This window comes from Balaenoptera ricei, chromosome X (genome assembly GCF_028023285.1).
Source record: "Balaenoptera ricei isolate mBalRic1 chromosome X, mBalRic1.hap2, whole genome shotgun sequence".
NCBI classification, from domain to species: domain Eukaryota; kingdom Metazoa; phylum Chordata; class Mammalia; order Artiodactyla; family Balaenopteridae; genus Balaenoptera; species Balaenoptera ricei.
In genome coordinates this window covers 76,530,342-76,552,144 of record NC_082660.1, presented here as the reverse complement: position 1 = coordinate 76,552,144, position 21,803 = coordinate 76,530,342, and the positions used below count along the sequence as shown (strand labels likewise).

Sequence of the window (21,803 nt, the reverse complement as noted above, 5' to 3'; positions counted from 1 at the left end):
CAGATGTTCAGCAAAGTGATTCAGCTATATATATATTCTTTTTCAGATTCTTTTCTATTATAGGTTATTACAAGATATTGAATATAGCTCCCTGTGCTATACAGTAGGTCCTTAAGTCTTTTTTTACTTTAAATACTGGGTTTGGGTTTTATTGAAGCCTAACTCTAGTATAGTCCATTCTTCATTAGCCATAGCAATCTATATCTAATGATTTATTTTCCTTTTTAATGATGTTATTGATTTCAAAGGTGTTTTTCTCCACTTAAATAAATATGAGAAAACAAAGGAATTTAAATTTGTCACAGGTACTCTGCTCTTAGTTAATGAAGGTTTTATGTTATTCTTTCTGAGCACATACTAAGTACTCATTGACTAATTCTGGTACTCAGTTTATCTTTACCTCTGTTGAGTATCTACTGCTCAAACTTGCTCATTCTTGAATCAGCACCAGCTTTTACTTTCTTCCCATTGAGAACAGGGTAGAAATTTGTGACCTTTTACAGTATAATTCAGGGTTGACCAATACTCTGGTACTTTATATTAAATATTTTTCAATTGCTGTGTTGCATTCAGTGAAGCAGACATAAAATTCATTTTGTAGTCTTTGTCGAAGACAATCTTATATTAATGTTTTAGACATTGTATAATAAGCTAGAACATATAATTCTCTCAATATTTTCAATTTGTAAACAATTTTAATTTTTCTTTTTACAAATCACATATTTTAGACTTTTTAATTCTTCATCTAATGCTATGTCAATACTGCACTGCACCGTAGTCTTTAAGTATGTGGCCAAGAATGTACTTAAGACATTAAAATGCCTTAAATTCACTTTCACCTTTTAGTCTTCTTAATTTAAGAAATTTTCATGGCTTATATTTGGCTTGATTTAGAATTTGTAAAACCGTAAGTGTACAATCGAAGTTTACCTTCAGGTACTATGGAGATAGTGTATAGTTCAGTTAACAAGAAAGATGCATTCTAACGATACAGTATTGTATGGTAGTTGAGAACAGTCTGGGTTCAAATCCCAGCTCTTTTACATACTAGTTGGATTGACCTTAGGCAAATTACTTAATCTCTCTGTGCCTCAGCTTCCTTATCTATAAAATAGGGATGATGATAGTACCTACCTCAGGATTGTTACCAGGATCAAATTCATGTGAACAGTGTATGGCACTTATAAGTGCTCAGTACATATTAGTTTTTACTTAAAAATTGATCACCAGAGTTAGAGAGATCGTAGGAACCATAGAGGTGTGTTCCAAAAACATGGATGAATACTCTTGGACACATGTGTTGGTGAACTGAGCCAGTGATTATCCGCATTTATTTCAGAATAATTTCCTGCTCCAAAAGCAGACTTCTGATCTGCGTACAGACCAGAAATGCCTGGCAGAGATGCCTTCTAAGGAAACTGGAAATACCGTTTGTTCAAAATGAAAATATTTTAGGTGACTTGTTAAATGAGTTTTCATTACAATGGAATTGAGGTTAGATAGGAGAAGTTTGAGAGCCAGTTAGAAATATCAATTAGCTTGTAAATACTGGTCAGTAATGCATCATTTTTTTAGCACCCCCTAGGGTGCTGTAGTCTCCTCAAATGCATTCTTCAGATAGCCGAAATGTATCCTTTCAGGATTGAAATTTATTAGGATTGAAGTTTTTTAATAATTACCTTCCTAGCATGTTTCACACATTTCCTTTGCCATAGTATACTGAATATATGAAACATAATTTAACCTTTTTTTGTTTGTTTGTTTGTTTTGTTTTCTGGTCCCTAACTTTTTTTAATTTAATTTTTATTGGAGTATAGTTGATTTACAATGTTGTGTTAGTTTCAGGTGCACAGCAAAGTGAATCACTTATACATATACATATATCCATTCTTTTTTAGATTCTGTTCCCATATAGGCCATTACAGAGTATTGAGTAGAGTTCCCTGTGCTATACAGTAGGTCCTTACTAGTTACCTATTTTATATATAGTTAACCTTTTTCTTATAATTTAGGGATATTGTGAACATTATTTATTATATTTCATTGTAATCCAGCGATGCCCTTGAGGCCTATTGAGGTGTTTAGGTCTATTTGTTCCTATGCTAAATGACCCTAGACTGTCATGCTTCTATCATTTCTTGCATCTACATTTTATATGTCTTCCTCCAGCTGTTTTCATGCAACTGTCAGGATGTTCTTTCTGGCTGCTCTTTCCACACACTGCTCTTCCCCCTTATTTGCTACTTGGAATCTGCAGAGGGCCAGAAAACAAGATAGCCAAGCTTGTTGAAATTGATGTAATATTAACCAAGTCCTGAGAAAGTGGTTGTGTTAGTCTATGGGTATTGTAACATCTGCCTTGGGTGCTGAAGCCTTTCTTCGGGGGGGTTGGGCACACTTCCTGATTCTTGATTGTGGATGAAATGCTTCTGAATAAATGAGGTCTTACTGTAATTGCAATATAAACAGAGGTCAATATTGGTTAAGTGTATTTGATACACTAATAGCAAATCATTGTTATTCATTAATGTAGGGGTTTTCTAAGCAACCCTAGGTTAGCCTAGTTATTTTATCTTTTTAAAGTAGTAATGTTACATTTTTTTAATCTGTAAATCAATTTAACTTCCCCTCCCTTCAGGTAATTTGATTCAAGTTTTAAGATTTTTAAATATTTGAAATTTATTTATTATGTTTTCCAAAGGTGAACAAGTTATATTTTTCACACACATAGTGCATCTTTCAAAACATACCTTACATCTTTATTTTCAACTCATCCTTTTTTATATCCTAACTGAATCTAATATGGAATTTATTTTCTTCTTCTAAAATAATTTGTAAATGAGCAAAACATCATCTCTGTAGCCCTTCCATTTGACATTCAGTTTCATTCTTTTACAGTACTTTTTCATATTCTAAGCAGCTTGAAAGCTCTATTTTTGTGTACATGATCCGTCAGTAACAGCTGCTTTATTCTGGGATTTGATGTTACAGGATGTTATTTATCTGTGATATGATTATATATTTATGAATACATAGTGTGAATATATATTTATGAATACATAGCGTGAATATATACACATATGTATATATATACACATAAGTATATATATAAATGGATAATCAAGAATTTTATGTAGGTACTGGTTTATATAATCTTTTCTGCTTTTATGATTCTTTAAAGAAAATGTTATATACCTTTCATAAAAATGAGTTTAGATAATGATTTAACACAATCATTGGTGCCTTTTTTCTTTTCTCTTTTATTAGTATTGTCATGAAGCACGGATTTGATCTTGCAAATAAACTGATATTTCCTAGTGATCTTAAGTTGACATTCAAGGGTTTGTGTTTTGTTTTGTTTTGTTTTTTCCATTAAATTCTATTGAGAAAGTGCAAACTGACTCTGGAGTTACTCTGGAGTTTTTCATGGTTGGATTCAGAAACCAAACTGTGTGCCATATGTCATCAAACTCAGTTCCTCACTTGGTATCATAAAGAAAATGTGTTTCTGACCTTTTCTATCTTACTGACACAGTCATATTCTTACTTGGACTATATTACATAAATGACATTTGGCCTTTATGCCTATATGAAAGACAAGTTATGAGCCACATCGATCCCTATGTACGTAAATTATTTAGTCCTAGTTAGGTTGCCCAACAAAATGCACTTGTTGACTAGCCCGTACGTAAAGTTTCTTTAAATTCATTTGGAACCATTTTGCTTACTTGTATGACTGCTGTGTGTGATAGTCTCAGAAGCTTGAGAAATAGAGTTCCTATTTTTTTCAGCAAGCATTCATTTAGGTTTTACATTCACATTTGTAATGTCATCAGTTTTTGGGTTAACATCTGTCATCATTGAAAGAATCATGGCTGATGAGTATGAAGTTAGATTCATAAAACTTTAGAACTAGAAGAAGTCTTGTAGTTGGAACTAATTCCACTCCTTCCATTTAATCATGAGAACACTGAGGCCAGAGAGATAAACTGACTTGGCCAAATTGATACAAAGACCAAAGTAATACCAGACCTGCATAGCCATCCTCTACTGTGTCACCCTGCTACTGCACATTAGACTTCTCACTTTTGTCACTTTTAAATGTGTACATTATTATTGTTGTGCAAATTCTGAGTAGAAATCCCACTTTCCGTGTGTTTCGAAACAACAACTTGTAAGAAGGCAGTCATTTGTGTGAGAAATGGGTGTTCCAAACCCAGTTTTAGAGAACTGAAAGTGTGTTATTTCTGGTTTGTGTTGAGTGATGTCTGACTTCTGAGTTTCAGATGCTCTTGTTTCAGTGGTGCTGATTGTGACTGGCACTCCATTCACCAAAGTTTTTCAGTTATTACCCTTATGCTATGGTCTATGAATTAAAACTTCTTTTGTAGTTTCTTTTTTTTTTAAGTTGAAGTATAGTTGGTTTACAATGTTGTGTTAGTTCCTGGTGTGCAGCAAAGTGATGCAGTTATATATATGTATATGTGTGTGTATGTATATACATATATATACACACACATATATATATATAACTTCTTTCTCAGATTTTTTTCCATTATAGGTTATTACAAAATATTGAATATAGTTCCCTGTGCTATAAAGTAGGGCGTTGTTGTTTATCTGTTTTATATTTAGTAGTGTTTATCTGTTGATTCCAAGCTCCTAATTTATCCCTCCTCCACCTTTCCCCTTTGGTAACTATAAGTTTGTTTTCCATGTCTGTGAGTCTGTTTCTGTTTTGTAAATAAATTCATTTGTGTCATTTTTTAGATTCCACATATAAGTGATATCATATGATATTTGTCTTTCTCTTTCTGACTTACTTCACTTAGTATGATCATCTCCAAGTCCATCCATGTTGCTGCAAATGGCATTATTTCATTCTCTTTTTCATGACTGAGTAATATTCCATTGTATATGTATACCACATCTTCTTTTTCCATTCATCTGTTGATGGAAACTTAGGTTGCTTCCATGTCTTGGCTATTATAAATAGTGCTGCTGTGAACACTGGGGTGCATGTATCTTTTCAAATTAGAGTTTTCTTCAGATATATGCCCAGCAGTGGGATTGCTGGATCATATGGTAGTTCTATTTTTAGTTTTTTAAGGAACCTCCATACTGTTCTCCATAGTGGTTGTACCAATTTATATTCCCAACAGAGTAGGAGGGTTCTCTTTTCTCCACCCCCTCTCCAGCATTTATTATTTGTAGACTTTTTGATGATGGTCATTCTGACTGGTGCGAGGTGGTACCTCATTGTAGTTTTGATTTCCATTTCTCTAATTTTTTTTTGGAGTATAGTGGATTTACAATGTTGGGTGACTTTCTCCTGTACAGCAAAGTGAATCAGTTATAAATATACATATATCCACTCTTTTTTAAGATTCTTTTCCCATGTAGGCCATTACAGAGTATTGAGTAAAGTTCCCTGTGCTATACAGTAGGTCCTTACTAATTATCTATTTTATATATAGTAGTGTGTATATGTCAATCCCAATCTCCCAGTTTATCCCTCCTTCCCTTTCCCCCCAGTAGCCATAAGATTGTTTTCTACATCTGTGACTCTATTTCAGTTCTATAAATAAGTTCATTTGTACCATTTTTTTTAGATTCCACATATAAGTGATATCATATGATATTTGTCTTTCTCTGTCTGACTTACTTCACTCAGTATGACAATCTCTAGGTCCATCCATGTTGTTGCAACTGGCATTATTTTGCTCTTATTCAATTTTATATATATACCACATCTTCTTTATCCATTCCTCTGTTGATGGACATTTAGGTTGCTTCCATGACCTGGCTACTGTAAATAGTGCTGCAATGAACATTGGGGTGTATGTATCCTTTCAAATAACAGTTTTCTTCGGGTATATGCCCAGGAGTGAGATTGCTGAATCATATGGTAGCTCTATTTTTAGTTTTTTAAGGAACCTCCATACTGTTCTCCATAGTGGCTGTACCAATTTGCATTCCCACCAACAGTGTAGAAGGGCTCCCTTTTCTCCACACCCACTGCAGCATTTATTGTTTGTAGATTTTTTGATGATGGCCATTCTGACTAGTGTGAGGTGATACCTCATTGTAGTTTTGATTTGCATTTGTCTAATAATTAGCGATGTTGAGCATCTTTTCATGTGCTTCTTGGCCATCTGTATGTCTTCTTTGGAGAAATGTCTATTTAGATCTTCCACCCATTTTTTGATCAGTTTTTGTTGTTGTTTTTGTTATTGAGCTGCATGAGCTGTTTGTATATTTTGGAGTTAATCCCTTGTTGGTTGCTTTGTTTGCAAATATTTTCTCCCATTCTGCGGGTTGTCAATTCATTTTGTTTATGGTTTCCTTTGCTGTGCAAAATCTTTTAAGTTTCATTAGGTCCCATTTGTTTATTTTTGTTTTTATTTTCATTACACTAAGAGGTGGATCCAAAAAGATATTGCTGCGATTTATATAAAAGAGTGTTCTCCCTAGGTTTTCCTCTATGAATTTTATAGTATCCGGCCTTACATTTAGGTCTTTAATCCATACTGAGTTTATTTTTGTGTATAGTGTCAAAGAATGTTCTAATTTCATTCTTTTACATGTAGCTGTCCTGTTTACCCAGCACCACTTATTGAAGAGACTGTCTTTTCTCCATTGTATATTCTTGCCTCCTTTGTCATAGATTAATTGAACATAGGTGCATGGATTTATTTCTGGACATTGTATCCTGTTCCTATATTTCTGTTTTTGTGCCAGTACCATACTGTCTTGATTACTGTAGCTTTGTAGAATAGTCTGAAGTCAGGGAGCCTGATTCCTCCAGCTCCATTTTTCTTTCTCAAGATTGCTTTGGCTATTTGCGGTCTTCTGTGTTTCCATACAAAGTTTGAAATTTTTTGTTCTAGTTCTGTAAAAAATGCCATTGATAATTTGATAGGGATTGCATTGAATCTGTAGATTCCTTTGGGTTGTCTAGTCATTTTCACAGTATTGATTCTTCCAGTCCAAGAACATGGTATATCTCTCTATCTGTTTGTGTCATCTTTTATTTCTTTCATTAGTATCTTATAGTTTTCTGAGTACAAGTTTTTTTGCCTCCTTAAGTAGATTTATTCCTAGATATTTTATTCTTTTTGATGTGATGGTAAATGGGATTGTTTCCTTAATCTCTCTTTCTGATCTTTCATTATTAGTGTATAGCAAGAGATTTCTGTATCTTGCATCTCTAGCAAATTCATTGATGAGCTCTAGGAGTTTTCTGGTAGCATCTTTAGGATTTTCTCTGTATAGGATCATGTCATCTGCAAATAGTGACAGTTTTACTTCTTTTCCAATTTGGATTCATTTTATTTCTTTTTCTTCTCTGATTGTCATGGCCAGGACTTCCAAAACTATGTTGAATAAAAGTGGCAAGAGAGGACATCCTTGTCTTGTTCCTGATCTTAGAGGAAATGCTTTCAGCTTTTTACCATTGAGTATGATGTTAGCTGTGGGTTTGTCATATATGGCCTCTGTTAGGTTGAGGTAATTTCCCTCTTTGCCCACTTTCTGGAGAGTTTTTATCATAAATGGGTGTTGAATTTTGTCAAAAGTTTTTTCTGCATCTATTGAGATGATCATATGGTTTTTATTCTTCAGTTTGTTAATGTGGTGTATCACATTGATTGCTTTGCATATATTGTACAATCCTTGCATCCCTGGGATAAACCCCACTTGATCATGGTGTATGATCCTTTTAATGTGCTGTTGGATTCTGTTTTCTAGTATTTTGTTGAGGATTTTTGCATCTATGTTCATCAGTGATTTTGGCCTGTGATTTTCCTTTTTTATAATATCTTTCTCTGGTTTTGGTATCAGGGTGATGGTGGCCTCGTAGAATGAGCTTGAGAGTGTTCCTTCCTCTGCAGTTTTTTGGAAGAGTTTGAGAAGAATAGGTATTAACTCTTCTCTAAATGTTTAATGGAATTCCCCTGTGAAGCCATCTGGTCCTGGACTCTGTTGGAAGTTTTTAAATTCAGTACTTGTGATTGGTCTGTTCATATTTTCTGTTTCTTCCTGGTTCAGTCTTGGAACATTGTAACTTTCTAAGAATTTGTCCATTTCTTCCAGGTTGTCCATTTTATTGGCATATAGTTGCTTGTGGTAGTCTCTTATGATCTTTTGTATTTCTGTGGTGTCAGTTGTAACTTCTCCTTTTTCATTTCTAATTTTATTGATTTGAGTCATCTCCTGTTTATTTATTTATTTATTTTGATGAGTCTGTCTAAAGGTTTATCAATTTTATCAATTTTATCTTCTCAAAGAACCAGCTTTTAGTTTCATTGATCTTTTCTGTTGTTTTCTTTGTTTCTATTTCATTTATTTCAGCTCTGATCTTTATGATTGCTTTCCTTCTACTAACTTTGGGTTTTGTTTGTTATTCTTTCTCTGGTTGCTTAAGGTGTAAGGTTAGGTGTTTATTTGAGTTTTTCTTGTTTCCTGAGGTAAGATTGTATTGCTGTAAACTTGCCTCTTAGAACTGCTTTTGTTGCATCCCATAGGTTTTGGATCGTCGTGTTTTTGTTGTCATTTGTTTCTAGGTATTTTTTGATTTCCTCTTTGATTTCTTCGGTGAACCATTGGTTGTTTAGTAATGTATTGTTTAGTCTCCACGTGTTTGTGTTTTTACAGTTTTTTTTTCCTGTAGTTTATTTCTAATCTCACAGTGTTGTGGTCAGAGAAGATGCTTGGTATGATTTCAGTTTTCTTAAATTTACTGAGGCTTGATTTGTGGCCCAGTATGTGATCTTCCTGGAGACTGTTCCATGTGCACTTGAGAAAAAAATGTATTCTGCTGCTTTCAGATGGAATGCTCTATAAATATCAACTAAATCCATCTGGTCTAATGTGCCACTTAAGACCTGTGTTTCCTTATTGATATTCTGTCTGGATGATCTGTCCATTGGTGTAAGTGGGTTGTTAAAGTCCCCCCACTATTATTGTGTTACTGTCGATTTTCCCTTTTATGGCTGTTAGCATTTGGCTTATATGTTGAGGTGCTCCCACATTTCTCTAATAATTAATGATGTTATGCATTTTGTCATGTGCCTTTTGGCCATATGTATGTCTTCTTTGGAGAAATGTCTATTTAGGTCTGCCCATTTTTTGATTGGGTTGTTTGTTTCTTGATATTGGGCGGTGTAATTTTTTGTATGTTTTGGAAATTAAGCCCTTATTGGTCACATCACTTGCAAATATTTTCTCCCATTCCGTAGATTGTCTTTTCACTTTGTTTTGCACAGCTTTTGCTGTGCAAAAGCTTATAAATTTGAATAGGATATTTTGCAGTTTCTTTAATGACAATACAAAGCTAAATATATTGCCAAGACAAGAATTGTGATAGAGAACACATTTTGTCATCTTTTAGCCCATTAAGCCTTTAAGCAGTTGCTAAATGAAGTAAAAGGAGCATACTTTATAAAAGATAGAGTCAAGGTTTAAACCGTTTTTTGAGTCAGTTATTATCTCACATGATGCCAGTGGCTAATGTTTCCAGTTCTATTTCATCTTCCACAATCTTAGTTATAGTTGTTAATTGGCACTAATGAATGTGATACTTTTAGGAAAGCAGGTGCCCCATCTGATCTAATTTGTGGTCATTTTTAGCATTTACTGAGCAAGTTAGTTTCGTGGAGAGGAGTTAAGGTCACAGAATAGAAAGGAGCATTTTACACAGAGTTAAATTTTGGTAGAAATATGACAACATGTTATATAGGTATGGTTTTGCAATTACATTAACACCTTAAGGTATTGAAACCTTTTTGCTCATGTACCCCTCAAACACGTATAATTTGACATATACAGTTTTTCATCATAAGATTCAAATAATCACCAAGAGTGAAGTTTCTAACATTATAAATGTTGGTATGTAATGGTAAAGTGGTAACATCACCCCTTTAAATGTATTCAATGGAATTTAAGTATCAGAGATATTTGATACCCACTATCACCCACTTCAAATAATAAATGGAAATAGATTTTTTTTTAATTTCCGAAGACAGTAAGCTTAAAAAAATTCCTTCTGGATTCAGTAATTAATCCAATTATATTTGTGCAAAATTAATCAAACTATCATAAATATATTACAGTTTTGATAAAGGATTATTAAACACAAAGTAAATTTCTTGAAATGCATTGCTTAATAAAATTGCAGGAGGCGAGGTTGAGCACCTGGACAGTGACTCCCTTAGAGTTATTTACCTTGTGGAAAGTCCTCTTGTATCTTTATACACCTCCCAGTTTGAATGTTGCTGCCTTAAGTGACTAGCTGCACCTTCTACGGGAGATTATTACAGTTACACAACATTGTTCAGTGACTAAGAGCAGGCACCCTAGAGTCAGACCACGTGGGCTTGAATTCCAGCTCTGAGCCCCAGCTCTTCCTTTTAGTAATTGCATAACTTTGAGAAATCTGCTTAACTCCACTGTTCCTCTGTTTTCTCACCTGTAAAATGAAGATAATAGTTGGCTATTGCACAGGTAAAATGAAATAATACTTCTGACATGCTTAGGGTAGTGTCTGACACATGCAAGTTCACCATACAGTAAATTCTAGATAATCTTTTAAATTCTTTTGAGAATTTTAAAGATATATCTTAAAGCGTCTGTGAGCATTTCTCAGGCAGATTTAAATAATTTGAGGATTATCCACTTATGCTTTCCTTACTTCTACCATGGTCAGTCAGATAATTTTTCCACACTTCATATAAGTAACTAGTAAAATTTTCCCTATGCATGTGTATGCATACATATATTTGTATGCACATGTATGTCTTCCTAAGACTGTGAGTACTTAATGTCTGCTCATGGCAGGGAAGCGAATTGTCTTTAGCCACAAATGTTTATTAAACACCTATTGAAAAGTAAAAGTTACATTCGACAAAGAGGAAAACTGACTCTAAAACTTGCCCTTGCTAAAGACTTATGAGCTGTATGAAGATTAATAAACCAATTTTGAAAATAATCTGAATTTTAAAAAAATAATACAATCAACCTCTGATTTGAAAAGAAGCAATAAATTGAGAGTAACCTATACAAGGAAGTGACATAGATAACAGGAAAAGCGGGTAATAAGCAGGGAGAAAAAATAGTTGTTCGTATCTTAAATTTGTAAATGAATTAATAATGTAGCATCTAAGCAGAATCAAGGTATTAGAATTCAAGGTATAGATGTCTTTAATTTTTCCTTCTAAGAATTGTAATAAAACTTATTAAGTACAAGATGATAATCTGACTTTATTACTAGAAATTTTTGCTAGCATTCCATGAACTGAATGAACTCTGTTACACTGTTAGGAAACATAAGGATATAGTTACTCTGGTGTATTTCTTTTATATATCCTGATTTATAGAACTAGTAGTTTACCGTTAAGATATTTTTGAAAATATACTGTTTTATTTATATTCATGTTCATCTGCTTTTCCCCCTAGTGTACGTTAATTGAATAGGAACGAACTGGAAAATTGAGAACCTTGACATGAACGTTGGTATTTTGTGAGACTGTGGGATAATAGAGACAGAACAGTTTCTCTCAAGTGTTACATCAGAGATTTCTGCCTTTATAGTTATATACTCTGTTTAATTCAGCATTTATCTAGGGACTTTAAACTCCCTCCCTACCAAAGTTATATTGCATTTGAAAATTTTAAGTTCATTAGGAATAATTTTGTAGTAAAGGTTATTATACCTTTTGAAATACTGTATATCCTTCAATATCCCAGAACCAATGGGAATCACTGTTATATTCATATAAAAACATTGCTTAAATAAGGTAGATATTTTATTAGGCCATACATAAGACAGGAACTTTCTTAGAATATCACTTTCTTTGGTGCACCTGGAAAAAAATACTACAAAATTTGATTTTAGCTCACATGGTTATTAAGAGTCCCTTTATGCTTAGATATATTTTAGAGTAGAATGTGGAATTAATTTTAATAAAGAGAATTCTATTCTGATGTTGCGCTTCCATGATAAACTTTGAACCATGTTCCTGGGGTTTAAAAAAGTCTACTAGCCTAAAGTAAACTTTTAGAAAAGGAGTGCATGTACTTCTCTACTGGTGTTTTAGGAGTAGGAATGTCTCAGTTCTTATACTTTTCTCTAATATATATTCTTTCTGCCATAATTCTGTTCTGCCCTAAACCCTTTCCAAAACCACAAGAATTACTCCGATTTAGGGGTCCCCTTAGTTCTTCCTTTCAGTATGTTGAACCTTTTGTCCTTCCTTTGCCCTTTGTATGTAGGCCTTTAGGAATTCTAAGTGCCTTAGGCTACAGTATTTCACTTCTGTGAAGGACCTTTTTTGTACATGATATTCTCTAACCCAAACATTCTCTGAGGTCTGGGCCCCATGAACCTGTAAATGCAAAACAAAGTGATTTGGAAATCCTGAAAATATTACACAAGTTTTGACTTGTGCCATATTATGGACTTTTAAGTATATGTATGATTCAAACTAAGCTAACAGTGTTCCCTAAAAAACTTTCTTAGAGAACCCTATAATGAATAGATGATTTGTTTTTAACTTATCAGTAAAGCTTGTATAAATGGGTTTTCCTGTCTGAAGAATATTGTGTGTTCTCTAGGTAAAAAAAATAGTCCACTTTTAGTTTTTTTTATACAATATCTTGCTTAGCAATCCTTTATCCACCCTCGTTGGGAATGTTATAAGGATAGCTTAAGCTCTTTCTATGAATAAATGGTTTCCTAAGCTTTTTTATCTTGCTGGTTTTACATAACCATCAACTGGTACTTAGTCTTGAGTCTTAGTGTGCTCCCTCTTGGTTATTAGTTAACATATATTTTCACTATTTTTTTAACACACATAGCATATTGTTATGGTTTTTACATGTCCCCCATCACTAGATTATAAAGTTCTTAAAGGCAGGAGCCATGACATGCTTGGCTCTATTCCGCATGGCACCAGCTTAGTGCCTTGAATATGAGTACACAGTGAAATTTGTGATAAGCAGGAACTCAAAATATTTTTTTTTTAAACAGATTTGGTTCATTTGACTTGTACATCTTCTAAAACAGCAAGAGAAGATTTAGAACCAGTTGTGCAGAAATTGTTTACTCCATATACCGAAAAGGAGATAGGTAAGAACAATAATCAGTGATTCATGATGGAAAGGTAACGTGACCACTTTATTCCTCTTTAGAGATCTCAGGAAGGTTTCTGCAACCTGAATTGAAAGGTGATGTATTCAGCACCAGTGCTTACATGTTTTACTAGGATGACTAAGCACATTCTCTTCCTAAAAATGGGGAAATATTTATAATGATAAGGGAAAAAGCTACATCTCACACACAATGTATATAAGTAAGTGCAAAAACATACATTTATATGTGTACATACTCATATGCATAGAAAAAAGACTGTCAGGAAATCTCTCAATTTTGGTGGGATTATGTATAATTTTTTTTCCTTTTAATTTTCTTTATTTTATAGATGTTGTATGAAGAGCATATATTCCTTTATCAGAAAAAGTTATCTTCATTTATAAAGAAAAAAAAAACTTAGTTCAACTGAGAGAAGTTTCAGCTATTAATTGGCAAACATAGGAATCCTTCCTAACCAATAATTGTCTTTTCATGCATAGCATGCTAGTGATGTGATAAATATTTAGCTTTCAAAACATATATGCCACTTTGCTGCCTACTCATGGTGGAAAGATGCTTTTCAACCACGAATTTTTAAACTTTTCTCCCCGCATCATAGGGTAGCCCTTGTAGCTGTGAATGGAGCAAATTGTAGTGAATTCTATGTGTAGGTGATCAAAACATGGCCTGATGGATCTTATTCATTTATATGAAGTGACGGTGATTTTCATTAAGGATTTGGTTGTCCACTTGAATCCTGGCCAGTTCATTAATTCATATATCTTCATTTTATTTGGATGTTATGTTTGTTCAGGCAACCATTTATTTACCCCTACCTATTGTATTTCCTTTTAGTTCATCTTCTGTGTGTCTTGTTTGTTTTCTTTGCAAGATAGTGCATAAAGGGGCATTTACATTTACATGGGAAAACAAACTGCTCCATTCTCAGGAGCTAATATCAATATAATTAATTTTTTGGGGGGCTGCTTGAATCAAATTCTGCAATCTGAAAATTTACTTCTCTTTAGTTTGGAATTTAATTTGTTTCATATTTACTTTTTTTTTTCATTGGAAAGTCTCATATAAATGTATTGTTAAAAATTTGATTGCAGAGTTACGGTACACAATAATATTCCTAAATGTAAAATGGAATCATAGTTTTATCTTTGGCTTTAGTTACCTTGCTTATAAAAACTCAGAATTCCTTCTTTATTTCTGAATTTTTTCATAACTTTTGGTTGTAATTTCATTGTGTGGTGGTCCCAAATAATATACTAAATTTGAATATTGTATCATTGCTCTTCACTTTTTAAATGCATTTTCTTTTTTTAAAAATCGAGATGAGGAAATTACATATTCATTACTTAGCATCCTCTAGCCATTTTAGATTTTTAAACATTAATCTTAATGGTTAATGTGATCCCATTTTGAAATGATGTATTGTTTAGAACCTGAGTGAAATTCTTTAGTAAGAACTATGTGCTCAGAGGGGTCCTCAGGTGCACTGAGGCACTGAAAAGCCAGTTTTCACTGACACATAGGCCTTTTTATCATCAGGATGAAGTAGTGGTCATATTTTAATTAAAATGTCAGAACAAATACTGTTGGAGTTATTGAAAATGAATCACCAGATAAAGTGAGCACTGGGCCATGGCAGGTCAAAGAGGCAAAGTCACCTGGAGAAGAGAACTCAATTCATTTTCCTGCCTAAATGAGGAAGAAGGAACTTTATGAGCAATATGAACTTTTAATACATTAAAGCACATTCTTCTCTGTAGCAAAAGCCCCTATTTTCACAGATTGATGGCTTTTACTATTATGTTTTAATTATTTGACAATGATATGAAACTTTATGCTTTAAAGCTTTATAAATATTTTGTTTTAAAATGTGTGCCAGAGGAATAACATTATTTAAGCTTATTTTCTTTTTATTCGACTTCTATGTTCTGTGTAGTGCTGTGCTTCATGAGCTTTTGTGAAAGTCAGCCTAGTCACTTTGCAATGAAGTATATTTATCGTATTAAAAGATAATGTTCTCTTCTCAAACACAGTACTTCTTTGCCTTTGTATCTGAGGAATCCAATAGCCTTGTGAAGGTATTCCTTCTATTCCCTCTCTTTCTTACTTGTTCATGTTTAAGATATCAGCTGGAGCTCTTGACATATGCTCTGTCTTAAGAAGCAGTTGTACTAGTACTTCTAAGAGCCCTACTTCCCAGGCTCCTTTAAGAACATCAGAGATCTCTAAACTCTTCCCTACTTCACAGTCCAAGGAAATTTCAGATACTTTATGCTTAATAAACCTGATTCTGCAGGTGAGAAAATGAGGTGATTGCTCACCATTCATATGTGCATTAATTCTTCCAGATTCCATTATATCCTTCAAAGCACGGGTAGAACTTTCCTAAGTGGTTTCTTATTTTACCCAGGAAATTGAGATTTTTCCATACAAATTGAAGCAAGAATTTCATTAGTACAATATCTTCAAATGTCTGCAGTGTAATATCATCACTGCACCATCTTCTTTCTCTTTTTCGCTCCATTGGGCACAGCATGTGGCGTTATCTCATTCTGTCTCATTCAGTTCCTATCTCAAAAAAGCAGCACTGCCTAAAAACAGGAATTCCCCTTATAGGTGTCATTTTGAAATAGGTGGCTGGTGAGGGTGTTTTTACTGAGCTGAGAAGTAAAATGCCTTATCTTAATTCCTTTTTGTATTTGTTGTCTAGGTCAGTCTAGGTCACAGCTGTGGCAGTCTCCTACTCTCTTGGTCTTGTGCTACTGTGCTATGTTGCTAAAATAGTTCACTCTCTCCCTAAACATGGCATGCAGCTATAGACTATTCGTTGCTTTTATTTGGTGTGCCACTGTTGATTTTCTTCAGCCTACTTTATTCTGTACTTGCCCCAGTTTAATTCGCCCAAGATTTTATTCTAAATTACCTATTACTTGTTTAGTCCTTTGCACAATCTAATTGAATGAAATGAGCTATTACAGAAAACCAATTCTGTTTCTGGCCAAGTGATGTATTCCTAGCCAAACCTCGACAGCTTTAATATTTTTTTGACAATTTTGCACTGCACAATTGCATGTTATTTTTCCAGCTATCTCTCTGCCTTCCAGCTGGCCTCAAAGAAAGATGAAGCAATTACATGTTTCTTTGAGGGTTTTAAGGTCAAAGCCCGATAACTCCCTTGTATCTAGAGCATTTATCTTCAGCCTATGTCAACTTTTCATCTTCCTCTCGGTTTCTTTTCAAAACTTCAACCTCTATGAAATTTCTTTCCTATAATTGAATTATTCACTTCCCCTAACTTTTATTGAGTGAAAGCTCTCCTCTGAGCTGGAAGTTTCATAAAATATAAGATAAGCTCTCTTAGTATATGCTTAGAAATGGAATGAGCAATATTAAAGGACTTCCAGACCTTAGCTCACTTTTCTGCAATGCTCCTAGAGTCTGGTTTCACAAGTGATAGGCAGTATGTTTAACTATCTTCCTGTAAGATTTACTGAAACTAAGCTCACCAATAAATTTACTAAGAGCCATATGGTTTTAGCTCTGAAATATGAGTCTCTTATGTTCCTTTGTTTTGTCAGTAAGTAGGTTTTGCCACCTATTGTGTGCTTTACATGAAGTTAGTGATACCTTAGACTCATAGATCTTAGCATTAGAAAGGGGCATCTTAAAGGATCACTTCATCCAGAGTTTCTTCATCCTATCACATTAATAATTATGGATTATTCAGGATGAACTAGAAAAAGAACATATTTGGTATTGTTGTAGTGGAGATATTTTAAATTAAGTATAATAAAAAACCTATTTGTCCTGAATTGGGGAATGGGACATTCTTTTTAACTGAGGAACGCAATTTGCTAACTTTTCTACACTGATTATAAATCTACCAATAAGAGTTAATTAACTAGATAATTATACCTTTAGAATTTTCTTTATGATTCACAAGGTGCCTTATGGTCTTGGGTAATAGTCATTCACATCCTTTATTATCATTGTACAGAATTTGAATTTTTCTTCAGATCCAGGCTAAGAAAACACTGTAGTCAATAAATATATTAACAGCAATATTTTCTGTTTTCAACCAAAGAAAATGTAATTATAACACTTCTAAAGAAGAGAGGCATAGAAATAATTATTAAGGTAGCAAGGATTAGGCTTTAGGTATTGAGATTAAGAGAGCTGGATCTTTTAATAAGCACATCATGCTTTGATTATACCTGAAAGCAGAATTAAAATTGGTTCAGAAATTATTCATTGAGCATCTGTTATGTGCTAGGCTCTGTATTAGGGAGCATGAAAGAGCAAGAGAATAAGGACTAAGTCTACTTCATCTTTGTATCCCCAGCTCCTAGCCTGATGCCTAACACATAATAGATGCTTGCTGTAAATGAGAGAATGTGCACTGAAAACAGCTTACAGTCTCATAATCATATTTTTGTTATTTGTTTGTTGGTTGGCATTACTTTTGTAATCTAGTAGGACAGAGTGTTAGTGAGTTAGGATATCCAATTTTTAATCCTGTATATACTATTTTTTAATAACAGCTTTATTGAGCGTCACATACCATACAATTCACCCATTTAAAGTATAAAATCCAATGTTTTTTAATGTATTGTTCAAACATCACCACAGTCAATTTTAGAATATTTCCATCACTCCAAAAAGAAACTCATACCCCATACCCATTAGCCATTAACCTGCACTTACCCTCAATTCCCCCACAGCCCTAGGTAACCCTAATCTACTTCCTGTCTTTTTTTGAGGGGGGTGGGGCGGGCATGCCACGCAGCTTGTGGGATCTTAGTTCCCCAACCAAGGATTGAACCTGGGCCTCGGCAGTGAAAGCACTGAGTCCTAACCACTGGACCGCCAGGGAATTCCCCTACTTCCTGTCTTTATAGATTTCTCTATTCTGGTCATCTCATAATCCTGTATATAGTATTGACTTACTTTATAATTTTTTAAGTTGGTTTATGCATGTGAAACATAAGAAAATCAATTTATGTTAACTTCTCACTTCATTGGCATAATTTAAAGATGAATGTGATCATAAGCGCTTTCATACTGGTGATGAGAAGAGAAATCCAAGGGAACATGGTTGGAGTTTAAGTAACTTACTAATAATCAAAATAATTTTTAAAATCTAACTTGTCTTAGGTTGAAAAGCCATCATTGCTTGAAATATACACATGTATTAGAGTGTGTGGATACAGATTTACTATAGTTTACATACAAAGCTCTGATTTACTACAATATATAGTCGTAGCTTTGTTAGCAATTGGCTACATGTTGTAGTAATTGAGAGGCATGTTGTGCTTTAGATGTAAGTAAAATTTATGTCTACGTTTAGAAAATGAAGAAGTTGAAAAGCCAAGACTTCTGTGGGCTCTTTACTTCAATATGAGAGATTCTTCAGACGTCAGCAGGAACTCTTATAATGATTTACCATCCAACGTTTATGTCTGCTCTGGCCCAGACTGTGCTTTAGGAAATGATAATGCAGTCAAACAGGTAAGGCTGTTGGTGTTTCTTGGTTTTATGTTAGGAAGTTGGTGTGGTAGGGAAAGTGAATTGTTTTTTCCTCTAGGAGGTGGGAAAAGAAACTAAAAAAGCATCTCTCTCATTTAATACCATCTCTGCAATTTGCCCCTAAACTTTTGCTCGGTGAACAACAAAGCCACTTTAATATCAAATATTTTCACATTCTTGAATATAATGATGAACTACAAGAGATTGTTATGAGTTCCATTGTGGGAATAAAGATAGAAGATGTTAGAAATACATATTCAGAAAAATGAATTTATAATGCCAGTATTCTAAAGAAACATTGCTTCTAATTTAAATGGTGGCCTATCATTGTATTTTGAAATACACAAACTTTTTCCTCTGTAAACTTGAGTCATTTCATAAGGAGTGTAACTAGTAAGGCATACAAAATGTATTTTTAAAATGGCACATTTTTAAGGCACATTCTTAACCATGGAAAAGAACATGTAGTTTTTCACAATTAACATGATTCCTTTCATGTTTTGACACAAGCTGGTGTCCCAAAGCTACTATAATAGATGCTGAGGAGTAGCACTCCTGGGCAGGGCTATGAATAGGTACGGGGCAGGTGACACAAAATGCCAAAAGTGAATTATGAGTCTACTAAGCTGAAAATTCATATGCATGTACAAACACACTTTTCTGTGCTTGACAGGAAGAGAAGAGCAGAAAATACTGTTTTTTAAGGTATAAGTCTAAACTTTTCACCAATATAGTTGGTGCATCTGTTTATTGAATCAATAAATGGATAATTTAACATTGTTCTAAGACCACAGATGGAAGTTTCATTCCCACTAGTGGTAGGGATCTTATAGGAGCAGATGGCCTTTTTGAGCCTTTAATCTAATTTTTAGACATAGCAGCAAGGCCATGACCTATACATTTACAGTTTTTTACCAGATTCTTTGTTTCTCATCTTCAGAGTCTAGTGGTGATCCAGGATAATCATATTTAGTCAGTGATAACAAACAAAAATAGGAAGTCACATCTCTCATCCATCATTTATTCTGTTAGTTTAATAGCAACTCAGGATGGTTCAATATGTACATTTATGGCTTAAAATGGCCAAGTCAGTTTTGCTTTGATGGTCCATTTTTTTCCAAGAAGAAATTACCAGCAAGTTATCAGCCAGGTAACTTTATTCCTGAGTGAACTTTAATGTTTTTTTTTAACCAAAATGGAAGGCCTTAAATAAGGACTTAATATAGAAGTGCTAATGTGATCTAAACTGCAAGCTAAAAGATTATAATTAAAGGATAATTTTATCATGAGATATTGATTCCCAAGAAGATAGACTTGAGTACAGTGTTTTCACAGAAGAAAACAGTAATAATGCTAGTTTGGGTGCTAATTATTATATACTATTAATTATAAGTAGGTTTATATTTGTTATACAGCTTTTAACCTCACATCAGTTTTGGGAGAAATATTATAATGCCTACCTTAAAGGACATCAATAATAACATTTAAAAATAGCCAGTTTATTCAGATAAACTGTGTTCTAATTCCAGTGTATCATGCTGTGTTCATCCCAAACACTAACTGATGACTCTGTTTTCCAAATTGTCTCTAAAAGCCCTCAGAACATCACCTAAGCTTTGCCTGTGTAGGAAATATAAGTACCTTCAGATTTCATTTTTCTTTCTTTCTCTCTTTTTTTTTTTTGAAATAAAATGCTTCATTTTGCTAGTTGGCAAGTTTGCATCTGCCCTTCTTATTTGTAAGTGTATAGATGTTGAAGAACATAGACCTATCTCTCTTGTGTTCATATGAAGCTATTTATGATTTGAAGACATATGAAAAATATAAAGTAATCTGATCTATTTATTACTTACAAGTTAAAAGTTGTGTGCAGGAGCATACCAAGATATTCCCTATTATGTGAATCTTTCTGTGACTTGCTAGTTTTTGTAGTTTATGTTACTCCAGATTTTTTCTGAACCTGACATAGATATTTCTTTTCTTAATACAGGGAGTGTTTCATTTACCCACAGATACTGATGAACAGACTGGTCTATAGTCCCTACTTGTCTGTACTCCCAAGCCAGTGATAGCTCCCTCCTTCTTCAGGAGCCCCCATTGCCTAGGAGCTGCCACTGCCTTGGGAACAAGAATAGTTAAATAGTACTGTACTCTGTATTATACTTAAGGTATGAAATGGGTTATATTGGCTGATGTGGACTGGGCTGGCAGTCTAACCACCATGTAGAATGTTGTTCATATGGACAGATCAGCAACTTGCTTATGACTTTTGGTACATAATTTGTAAGTTGAAGACCAGCTTTATAGGTCGTAGGAACTGTCAAGTTGCTCACATAGTGCAGTAGCATTCACTTTCTCAAGCCATTGAGGGAGAGGGCAATTTTAGGTGTCATATCTTCTGAAGCTTCCATTCATTGAGCATTTTCTATATGCCAGGCATTGTCCTAATCATCTCATATATATTATTGTATTTGGTTCTCACAACAACCCTATGAGGTAAGTATCTGTGACATCCCCCCCATTTTACAGATGAGGAAACTAAGCCCCAAAGGGGCTAAATAACTTTTCCAGAGATCACATAGCTGGTAAATTTTTTATCCAAGACTTAACCTCAAGTCTGTTGGACCCCAGTGCTTGTACACTCATCTAGTATACTATGCTACTTTCAACTCGTTAATGCAGATACATCCTAACTACATTAAACTGCTAGATTGACAAAATATTTGTTTGTTTTGTGTAGATGTATGTTAAAGAAACATAGGAATACCTAAATAACTCAACGTGTCCTCTCTGTACTTCCCAATATAAGGAAACTAATTCACAATATAATTAGCCCTTTTTAATTATTTTAACCACATGAAAGTCTTTACCCTTTAAGCTAACTTCTGGCTTTAAAAGAGCAAGGAAGATTAAAAGTTGACAATTAAGTACTCTGAACCAACCTCTTGGTGACAACTCTTAGAACTGGGGCTTAGTTGGCAAATGAAATGAAGTTCACCAAGAAGCATTAGACAGACCTTCCAGAAAGTGGCAGTTGACCCTAAAAGGTTCCAGCAGTTGGAAAGAGGAGAGACTTGGGAAAGGCTGGAGTCTGGCTGTAGGAAATTGGCATCAGAGAGGGCCAATGGCA

The 21,803-nt window shown here is 34.0% G+C and overlaps 1 protein-coding gene across 1 annotated transcript in view; it reads left to right on the top strand.

The window, feature by feature from the left end:
* The window catches only part of CHM (CHM Rab escort protein), a 177,332-nt gene that overhangs the window by 151,700 nt on the left and 3,829 nt on the right, over positions 1 to 21,803 (top strand). The window contains exons 13-14 of the mRNA XM_059911312.1: positions 13,028 to 13,126; positions 18,495 to 18,655. Coding sequence (XP_059767295.1) covers positions 13,028 to 13,126; positions 18,495 to 18,655 — 260 coding nt within the window. The remainder of the gene's footprint in view (positions 1 to 13,027; positions 13,127 to 18,494; positions 18,656 to 21,803) is intronic.